The 11,326-nt window shown below is 42.5% G+C and overlaps 1 protein-coding gene across 1 annotated transcript; it reads right to left on the bottom strand.

Moving 5' to 3' along the window:
* Positions 1 to 10,686: 10,686 nt before the first annotated feature.
* LOC124694353 (cortical cell-delineating protein-like) lies at positions 10,687 to 11,094 on the bottom strand. The gene has a single exon (XM_047227347.1). The coding sequence runs from the start codon at positions 11,080 to 11,082 to the stop codon at positions 10,687 to 10,689; it is 396 nt and encodes a 131-aa protein (XP_047083303.1). The 5' UTR covers positions 11,083 to 11,094.
* Between the last annotated feature and the right edge of the window lie 232 nt (positions 11,095 to 11,326).

Genomic DNA, 11,326 nt, shown 5'->3' with positions numbered 1-11,326 from the left:
TATGTACTCATATCGTGGAACGATTAGCGACAGCAGGTTGTTCACACTTAGCTTAGCCGTTGACACAAACCTCTGGGTCCGTATCGGAGTACGGCCGAACTTCGTCACGGGTAGCTTAGTTGGGTGGCTCCCATTAAACTTTCTCTTGCATTGGGAACGGTCTTGATGTGAGACTCCACCTGTAGCAAGTGGGTTCGAGCATGCGTATGGTTACATTTGGGCAACCCCTGCAGGGTGTACATCTTATCGATAAGCCGTGTCCGCGGTTATGGACGACTTGGAATTGTATAGCTTGATCATAGAACAACTTACACCTTATACTTGTTGTTAATATTCTGATAATAACTTGTGTAGTAACATAGCATTACTACAACCGATACCTAATAAAACTTGTCTACCGTTGAGTGCCTTTTACATTGCCTCTTCGCTTTGTTGAAGGGGATATGTGTAATCGGCTGGGTTATGTTTGTGTAGTATTTATCTGTTACCTTATGCGCTCTCTTATCTTCTCTGAGTAGACGGATGTTGTAGCGTGTCTCTATTGGTTATAGTTTTGCTGTCGCTAAACCTACCATATAGCCCCAGGCGATATATATATTTGCCCGGTGAGCATAGCCATTTCTAGTCTCGCTAAGTACGTGCCGGAGTTCGTTCCTTGGTACTTACTCTCGCCTTTCCTCTTTCTCTTTTGCTTCCTTCCTTTTGTCGGCAACCGATGGCCCGACTTTGACAGGTATGAGATGACGACGTTAGCAAGGTTACCCTTCCGGCTTGGCCTCGGCAGGGGTTATGGACGCCACTGGTTATCTTCAGGACTCTTAGTCCAATTTGTATCTTGTCCGTACTCGGATGTATTCGATCTTCTGTATGATTTGGATCTTTGTATTGTATATTTGTATCTTGACTCGTCGGAGTCGTTGTTGTATATATGTATCTTGTGGGCTCTATTGTAATCCTGTTGTAATGTTACCGCTCGTGTTAATTCCTCTGGCATCACGTGTGTGATTCTTCGCGCACATCGTGTCGGAGGGCGTCTCTGAATCGATATCGTGCGGATTTCGGCAGGATCGCTGGAATCCTCATGATACCGGTTCCGGGGCGTCACAACTTCCACCATCAATAATTACCTTGCAAGCTTTATCAGGACCAACTAGTGCCTTTGTTTGGAACAAATTGCATCGTTGAGTAGATGCACTCGACTGCAAATTAAGAGCACGCTATGACATAACAATAGTGCGAGCTTCAGACGGATAAGCATCTACACCATCACTGTCATAATCATCATCTTCTGGAGCCTCCGGATCAGCATCATCTCCAGTCTCATACTCATTGTCCTCATTAATGAACATGACCTTGTGGTTAGGACAATCTCTCTTGAAGTGCCCTTGCTACCAATGTATGACAAGCCATATCTCGGTTGCGAGCTGTAGACATGCTAGAACCACTTCCACTCGTAGTAGGTTTGGGCTTCTTTGTGTTGGACACATTGGAGACCGGTTTTCTAGACGAAGTAGGCAATGTTGCGGGGCGCGAGGATGGCGCCGGTGCCATAGGAGGTGACGCCCTAGGTGTGTAACGCCCAGCACCAGTAGCACGTCCCTTCATTTGCGCTTCTTCAGCTAATTGTGATTCAACTTCTCTTGCATGATGTAGCAGCTCATTCATAGTAGTGTAACGGTGATGACGAACAATGCCTTTGATATTATACTTCAAACCATGTAGAAAACACTGCATTGTCATCTCAAGCGACTCACGGACACGGCCACGCTGCATAAGCATCTCCATCACCATGAAATAAGCATCAACCGTCAAAGTACATTGTCTCCAGAGGGTTAACTTATGATATATAGACCACAAATAATTAGTGGGAACAAAGCGAGCCTGCATGATTTCCTTCATCTCGCGCCATGTAAGAACATGCAATTCTCCATCTTCTTGACAAGCACGTGTAATTTCATCCCACCAACGTAATGCATGCCATCAAATTCTGAGGAAGCAAGCTTGATCTTCCTATTTTCAGTATAGTCATGTTAGCACCATAACTTCTCAATTTTCAGCTCCCAAGTGAGGTATTCTTCAACATCAGGACCTCCTTCAAATTTGGGTATTGAGAATTTTGGTTTACCCAACCCATCGTCTTGCGGTTGTGGAGGAACACGGCGGGCTCCGATGGGGGCAAAACCACGACCACGAGCGCCATGGCCAATGCCACGACCAGCACCACGCTCTTCAGCAGCGGGTTCGTCTTCAAAGTCACCATGATTACTGTTCCCATCTTCATGATTTGACTGTTATCACTGTTGATTCAGATTATCAATGGCAAGAGTCAACGCTTGAATATTGCGCTGAATATCCGTCACTTGTTCTTGAATTGTATTGACGGTCTTGTTAGTAGTATCAAGCTTCTTGGTGACCTTCTGAAGTCGTCATTAAGTCCTTCTCCATGTGCGCGGAATCCACGTCGCGTCTCATTACGAAGAGCTTCATACTCCATCCAAGAAACAATATCAGCTCCATTCTTGTTTTTCTGGTCAACAAGTTTACCATCACTAGCAGACATGATTAGTAGGTTAGTGCACGTAAACAAAATTCTTTGGTGGTACTCTCACAACTCACTCAAAACTGATAAGAAAGGTAAATCTTACCACTCCAAAGTGAATTAGTATTGCTTACAAGCTTGGATTGACAAACTAGTGCACGGATGTAGCGAAGCAAATATCAAGGGTATAAGAACAATCACACGACAAAGCAGGATATATGTGGGGCTGTAGGTGGACTACCTATTTGCACCAATAAAAATCTCTAGCTCTAACCCTAGAACAACCAATGATACTCACAACAGGCGGTAAATGTGGCAATGCAACTATATGGATGAAAAGGTTGCAATGCACTCGAGAGACGCTAGCAAAGCTCAACGGAACAGGCACAAGATTGCTCAACTACAGGTGTAGAAAAGTAAACTAGGCCTTCACTTGATCTTACTAGCACTTTCACTTTTTCTTTCTTTTTCACTTTTGATTTTTCACACGCAACACAAGATATCTCTTTTTGTTTCTTTTAATTTTTTTATGACTCTACTCCTTTGTAACACGGCCAACAGATAATGCAAAGCACCAAAACCCTAATGACCAGCATGTCGAGCAGTAAAACTAGTCTCTTCTGGGGAAGTTCCTAGTCGTCGAAAGACTGTGTCTATGGTTGGGAACAAGCAAACTGTATGATATGTGGACTCGGAGCAACAAAAAGCAAAAACTAGATGATAAACTAGAAGATGTAGAAACACAAACCCTAGACAATGTACTAGGAAACGTCATGGAAGAAAAAGATCAGCAAAAACAAGACACGAACAACAACTAAAACTCAAAATTAGTGCAATCTAAGGCTATGGCAAAACCCTAACCTTAATATTTTCGGCTTTTTCTGCATAGGAAACACTCACAACTCAATTATGGGGTGGATTGTGGTGATGAACACACGATGAACATAGCGGAGATAACACGATGAGGATGTGGAGATAACTTGTATGATGCCGACGAAGTCTCTCGATTGATTCCTATCGCTAATGCGACATCTCTCAACCTTGCAAGATATTCGCAACTCCACACACTTGCGCATGTAGCCGCCGACCACAAAGCGGTAAAATTGCAATCTTCTAATTCCCAATGGAACAACAGATCACACAAACTTTCAGTAGCAAAACACCAGATCGATGTGAATTGGTGTATAGATTCAACAGAGTTGCCAAGCAATCAACTATGAACTAGGGTTTATCTTAAACGTGGTCTAAAGCTATTATGGAGGCATCCTGGTCACTTATATAGGAGTTCAGGACGACCAGAAGTCGAAAAACAACAATAATAACCGACCCAGATTGAGATCTGGTCGATACTGACACGGACACGGCCAGCCTGGGGGCCGGTCGACCGGGTCAGGGACCGGACGGGCCGGTTTGGACCGGGCCAGGGACCGGGCTGGAACCGGGCGGGGTCGCCAGGGCCCCTGGACTGTACCCGGTTGGCACCGGCGCAGACCCCTGCTGGCGCCGGACTCATCCGGCTTGGCGGGCGGCATGGCTGGGCCGGCCGGCGTGGCGGCCGGTTCGGCCGTGCGTGGCGCCGACCTGGACCTTCCCTTCCTCCTTCGCGCATGCCTCCCTCTCCTCCCTCGCGCATTCATGGGATGTCTTCATGTCCAGCTCCATGTCCAGCTGCTCCTCTCCTCCTCGAGCGATGCTTGCTCCATCTTCGTACCTGATCATACATAAGTAAAAGGACTTAGGCAGTATAAAGTTCTCATCGATCAAAGTACCATTTAGGAGTGAATTCACCTGTTCCTTAAGTAGCTTCGCACGAGCCCTTGTAATGGGTCCAATCCTAACATCATTGGACTTGAGCTTTACAGCAGCATCGTCTTCATCTTGCAATGACGGAGATAGTAGTTTGGTAGGGATGTCCTCATCATATTATATACTAAAAGCACAATACGGGGGTGTAAAATAGAGAAACCACGTTAATCCACATCATTAGATATTATTTAACAACCATGCATATATATCAGTTTGGAAGGAAAACATCATGTACCATGCATGCTAGATGAAGAAATCACGTACCATGTAGAACATGAAAAACACCATGAATATTTCTATGACTCCAGACCCATTCAATAGAAACAAAAAATTATGTTTATTAGACATTAAAGCAAAATACAGCGATCAAAAATAGAGACACCGCTTAATCCACATATACTGCAATTATTTGAATGATCGATCTTAATTTTAACAGATAAGATTTAAAGTAAGAAAATGTTACCTAAACTATAAACGTGTACATCTTGTAACGTCATGTACCATGCATGTAGGATGTGAAAAGCAGAGAACCAATCTATGGTTGGGTGGTTAGGAGGGCAGTGGCACCCCAGACCAACCAGAGTTCAAACCCCAGGTTTGACACTTTGTCGTCTCATTAAAGACGGAATATTCTTTAGTGGGAGGCGACGTTCCCATCGACAGCGAGGCGAGCGTCTACGCTTGTACTGTGTTTCCTGTAAAAAAGAACGTGAAAAGGAAGGAGCCTAAAAAATTGATCGACCATGCTAGATGGAGAAATCACGTACCATGTACAGCATGAAAAACACGTATATCCCTAGGACTCCAGAAAGCGGAATATTCTTCAGTGGGAGGCGACGTTCCCGTCTACAGCGAGACGCCTGTGGTGATTTCGTCAATCTCAAAACTCGCCGGATCAGTTTCTTCAACGCAATCTCTCGGAGGTGCTCATAGGGGTAAGGTGTGCGTGCGTTCATATGTGTGAGTGTGTACGCATATGTGTGAGCGTCTTTGATTGTACTGTATTTCGCAAAAAAATATCCGTTCAATAGAAATGAAAAATTATGTTTTATTAGACATTATAACAAAATACAGTGATCGAAAATAGAGACACCATGTTAATCCACATGTATCGGTTAAGATTAAAGCAACAAAATGTTACGTAAACTATAAACGTGTACATCTTGACATGTCGGTGAAAAATTGACAATTAAAAATAAACACGTAAAGTAACGATGTATATCTATATTGAGCAATAACAAAGATGATATATGTCTCCACGTGGGATATGCACAAATTTTCTTATAAGAGGAGTTCCGGTTGACTAGGTAGATGAACTACTAAGATTTGGCTTTACAATACCTCAAAAAAAAAAGATATTTGGCTTTACAATCCCACCAGACATGCACATAATTGTCATGCACAATTTCTCAAGATATCATTTTGTTGTCAATCAATCCCGTAGTCCCTATCTTTCCCAACCTCCGTAGTGTAGATATTCCAGATTTCTAAATGCATCTTTCCCGGTGCCCTCTCGTCCTAGAATCAGTACTATGGATATTCATGGTCACAGAAAAAAAAACGTATGAAGACGCAGCTGGGAGCAATTGGAATAAACACCACAACCAGGTAAATAAGATACGTTGAGATCGACAGGCAAGGGTGATCGCGATATTATTTTAAATCCATTTCTAGCTATATATATATATATATGCATACACACCAGTATCTAAAACCAGATTAGGAGACTTTCCATCAACATATTTATTCCGCAAATATCTCTATAGATAACTTGTACCATCTTTGATAAATAAGTTGCGGCACACCGAACTTTCGAAGGCTAGATAATTTAACACACCGACACAGCCAGAAGGTATGGCAACAGTTTGACATTTCGTTCAAGGATTATTTTTCACAACTACCCAAGTTTCGCAAATGTCGTACAATTTTCAAAAAATACATAGGATATGTTTAAAAATGGCAAAAATTGAAGTTGAGTTTTTAAACTGTTTTTCAAAATTAAGTATTGATCTTTGGAGTCAAGCACACCACCTAATAGAAAAGTGCAAACACACTGCACCTACAATAGATGTTAGTTAGTGAAAATACACATTTTTCTGTAAACCTTTATATGTGTGATTATTCGTAGGTTTGTCTAAACCTACCTTTTCTCGCCCTTTGCTAGAAGCCGCTGATTTTGCGAATTTGGTCCAAAATTTCACTATCATTCCAACGAAATAATTTGCCATGCGACTTCATTTCTCTTTCAACCTAGGGGGCAATTAATTAATGCACCCATCTTGTGCGGGGATTAGAAAATGCTAAAAGTGATTTTGCATGTTCAGATAGCTAGAAAATTGGTTCAAATACGTGATGAACAATGTAGCTCTAATTCTACCACTCTATGCTAATAAATGGTGAACAATGTTGGTACCAGATATACTTTGGGTCTATTACATATCATCGATGTTCTAAAAAAATAGAGTCAAACCTACCTCAAATTTCATGCTTGCAAGTCCTAGGAAATGAAATAAAACTGGTGAGATTCAAATAAATTTGTAGAGCAACTGATGTATACCTTAGAATATTCCAAGTTTTCGTGTAACTTGAAGTTCAGGTTGTTGGAATGTATTTAATATGTACATTGCTTGAGTAAAATTAGTATCACTTATCTTATAGTCGAGTCTATATATTATCATTGGACCCATTTTGGATTTTTTTAATGCTATAATTTATAATTTCTCCAACCATATTCATACCATAAACAATTAAAATTCTGAATACAAAATTATAGACTTTTGCAGGAAACATATTAAGCATGGATCTTCATGGAACATATTAAGCACGAAACTTCATGAAAATTTGTACTCATTGTATAACAAAATGAAAGTATAATAATAATTTTCAATATTAACTTAAGAAGTTGACGACGCATTTGCGAGGGCCACTGTGCTAGTTTGAAGACTAACAGCCAGCTGAATTGCGTAAACAATTGGAAATCATATTATGAATACACTTCTTGTACATTTGAACAGAATTTACAGAGATAATAGTTATCGGGTTTTTATCTAGTTGACGAATAAAATGCTTCAGGTAAAAAAGACTCGGTGGATAAAGTCCACTTTAAACATCAAACGATACCATGGGTTTTAAACATCAGTTATAAAACATGACTTGAGGCTTATCTTCTTGGAGCACATACGCACACCTACTACGGCTATGAACACGCATAGGCACGCCCACAAGAAATAAGACATGCAAGAACAGCTGGCAGCCATCGAGGCGAAGAACTTGTGTCCATCTAGTAAGCTATTAATCTTGGAAAGTATCAAACCTCTCCTAAGGATACCCATACTCACAATTAAAGAAATCAAAAAATATTTGTCATTAAAAGAAGGGTTTTGTCGTTGTTTAGGTCAAACACTGTACATAAATTAGATTACAATAGTAGATTCGAAGAATGATATTCTAGGATGGTACCAGAAGCCTTACTTCATGTTGGAATACAAAATGGATGCAAGAACATAAAGTATGAACTAATGGACCGTAAAGCAGGTACAACTTCCATGTTGATACATACATTCTATCAAAAGGATTTATATGAGTTGTCAACAATATCTACAAGCTCACACTGAAAGAATACATGCATCCAGGGCATAGTGTACGATGGGTAGCAAAATATCACTTTTATTTACCCAGCATTCATTTAATTGCTTCAAGTAATCTGGGATTTTAAGAGAAACTTAGGAACATGCCGAAAAATACCAAAATAGGTATCTGCAGAAAACATTTAACTTAGAATAGAGCAAATTAAGATCCATGGTAACTATTGAAGATCACATCTCAAACAATTTATATAAGATAATAAAGAAGCAGGCTTTGACCCATCCTCACAATGTTCCTCATAATTACTATGATTTCAACTTTTCAGAACACTAGATTTTTCCTCATAAACGAATTGAGAAGTTAAAGCCTACTTAACGTATGGCATTCCAAATGATGTATTTCAGACTTCGCGTACATGCAAGTCTATCCCCAACTCCCAAGCATAAGCTGCTATGACGTGAGGACGCCCGCGGCAACAACCTTATGACACACAATATCTCCAAGTTGCGATGATTTGGATCGTCCTCATCAACCCCCCCCCCCCCCCCCCCCAATGCCCAAGCGAGGTTAAGCTAGGAGAATGGTTGAATTGGCCCTTGCTATGGCCGAAAGACCTAATTTGGCTAGACCCTATCAAGGTCGGCGGCAAGCAAAGGCAAGGACGTCACTCCACCACCAAGCCTGATGATCCTGCCAAGCCCGTGGCACAGCACGACAATGAGGTTCATCCCATAGATGATTTCATAGATGATTTAAATGAGGAGGCTCCTCATTATCTACCGGAGAAAGCTAAGTGCTCGAAGAAACTGTTCATTTCTCAAAACAAAATCTTGAGGATGCCCCCTTCATCGAGGATCAAATAGTGACGCAATTTGTGATTAGCATGAACACAATCCGTGGTGCGGCCTCTCAAGCGTTGAGAGTAGCAGTCACTCCCACGTAAGGGAAGAGGAAGGGATGTAAAATAAAAGCAAAGAAAGGTAGTACCGCTGTCTCCGACAGCCAGCCAGCACCATTCTTCCAGGCTCTGGATAGGATAGCAATCAAGTGGTAGGAGATTCAATGGTTGGGTGAACCAGTCCTGCCGCCACATATCGTCGAAATACTGACTATGGATATGAGGAGCCTACATGACGGTTTTCTTCAAATGGAGAGGACACTTCTCGGATCTAAATATTTCTCGTACCCGTTTTTCATGGTCAAGGTGCCAAAGGGCATGGGCTTTCTTGATAAAAACCCTGTGGAGTTGTTCTTCCTGAGATTCGATGACATCTTCAACATGTTCCACTTGTAGCGGCTCCACCTAACCTTGGTCTGCCATGTTGGGCTCAGCATGGGGTGCAAGATCATTAGAGAGCGCGTGTGATGCACGGTTAGCATGAGGGGACAAGAGGACAATCATCTTGTGTGTGTGCGATGTGGAGAAAGTAGACGAAGCCGCTATCTAGCGAGATTAACTGATTATGTCGCCTGAATCCGGTGCGAAGAAAAGAAGGAGACATTAAGAACAAAAATTAATAGAATCACAGCGAGGATCTTTTCTTAAATTTTTTGAGAGCAACACGAGCACTTCGAGGAATTCAGATGAGTTGGCGCTAGTTCTGAGTTAAATGTTATGAAGTTCACTTTGCCACATACACCTATGTCTGCAATGGAATATTTTGAGTTTATCAGAGAAGCGGATTTTTATCCTAATATTGCCATTGCTTATCGGATTCTATTTACTATGCATGTGACCGTTGCATCAGCTGAAAGAAGCTTTTCAAAGTTGAAATTATTGAAGAACTATTTAAGATCGGTAATGTCTAAAGAGAGGTTAAATGGTTTGGCAACTCTTTGCATCGAGAAGAAGTTAGTGAACGAGATTGATATTGATTCTATTGTCATGGACTTTGCTTCTGGGAATTTTCGAAGAAAATTTGAAAGTATCATATAAACATTGTTATTTTTATATGAATACCCCTGTTGGGTGTACTTAATGTATCTATTTTCTACCATCTCACATGCATAAAAATCAATTTATAATAAGGGGCTCAAACTTTTAGTTTCGCCCCAGGTCCCCAAAATCTCAGGACCAGCCTTGCATGGAAAATAAAAGCAAAGAAAGGTAGTGCCCCTGTCTCCGACAGCCAGCCAGCACCTTTCTTCCAGACTCTGGACAGGAGACCTATCAAGTGATGGGAGATTCAATGGTCGGGTGAACCGGTCCTGCCGCCACATATCGTCCAAATACTAACTATGGATATGAGGAGCCTACATGACGGTGTTCTTCAAATGGAGAGGACACTTGTCGGATCTAAATCTCTCTCATACCCATCTTACTGTATGTTATGAATTGTTAGGTTAATCGTTGCCTCAAAAACATATGAACAAGTGAGAAGAACTAGCCGGTGTATGAAAAAACAAGTGGATAAAATCATGATGATGTGTCTGTGAGTGCAACAGTGCATGTACAAACAAGCTGACATGTCACGGGTTGAGAGAACACAACATGGACAAACTTTAACTGATTCCACGTGTACAAGTATGTATACATCCTTTTACAAATATATGGGAATCATTTGGACACCACAAACAGCAAGATACAATGATCGACGACTTCTGCGTACGTAGTCGCAGCCGGCCGAAATGGAAACTTCAAGCAAATCATGAAGAGGAGGAAACATAAATACAGTAAAATCACGAATAAGATTTGCATGTAGATGGTCGGAGTGGAAGATGAACTGAAGGTGCATGGTTTGTGATGGACGGCTGGATCAGATGGGGCAGGTGAAGTTTTCGGGGCAGGTCTTGCCGCACTTGTTGAGGAGGAGGGTGAGGTCGACGGGGACGTTGAGCTTGATCCCGAGGACGTTGGCCTTGATGGCGGTGCACAGGCACACTGCGGCGTCCAGGTCGGCGAGCCCTTCCAGCAGCGGGCAGCACTGCTCGTTCGCCGGCACGCCCAGCTTCAGCTTCACCAGGTTCAGCACCTTGGCGCACACCTGGAGCTTAAGCGTGCCGATCGAGCAGTGGCTGGTGGAGCTGGGCGTCGGCACCACCGGCGGTGGGATGATTGGTGGGGTGGGGCAGTACGGGGTGCAGCCGTGGGCAACGGCGGCCAGGAGGAGCAGGTTCAGGGCCAGGAAGAGGGCCAGCTTAGAGGGCGCCATTGCACAGATCGATCGAGCAAAGCTAGCTATTAGCTAGTGATGATCGATGGTGCTTTGGGATGGTTTTCTTGGGCTGTTTGGGCTGCTATTTATATCCCAGGTGTCGATCATTTCGGAAGAAAAAAAGGAGCTGATCGAGACCTGCGCCACCGGAGTACGCCACTAGTTAAAATATTCTTGACAGATACTGACAGCACTAGGACCTGGCATTCATCAAATTGAGGGTCACGGGAGGCATATATAG

This window comes from Lolium rigidum, chromosome 3 (genome assembly GCF_022539505.1).
Source record: "Lolium rigidum isolate FL_2022 chromosome 3, APGP_CSIRO_Lrig_0.1, whole genome shotgun sequence".
NCBI lineage: Eukaryota > Viridiplantae > Streptophyta > Magnoliopsida > Poales > Poaceae > Lolium > Lolium rigidum.
This window is presented reverse-complemented; position numbering and strand designations above follow the sequence as displayed.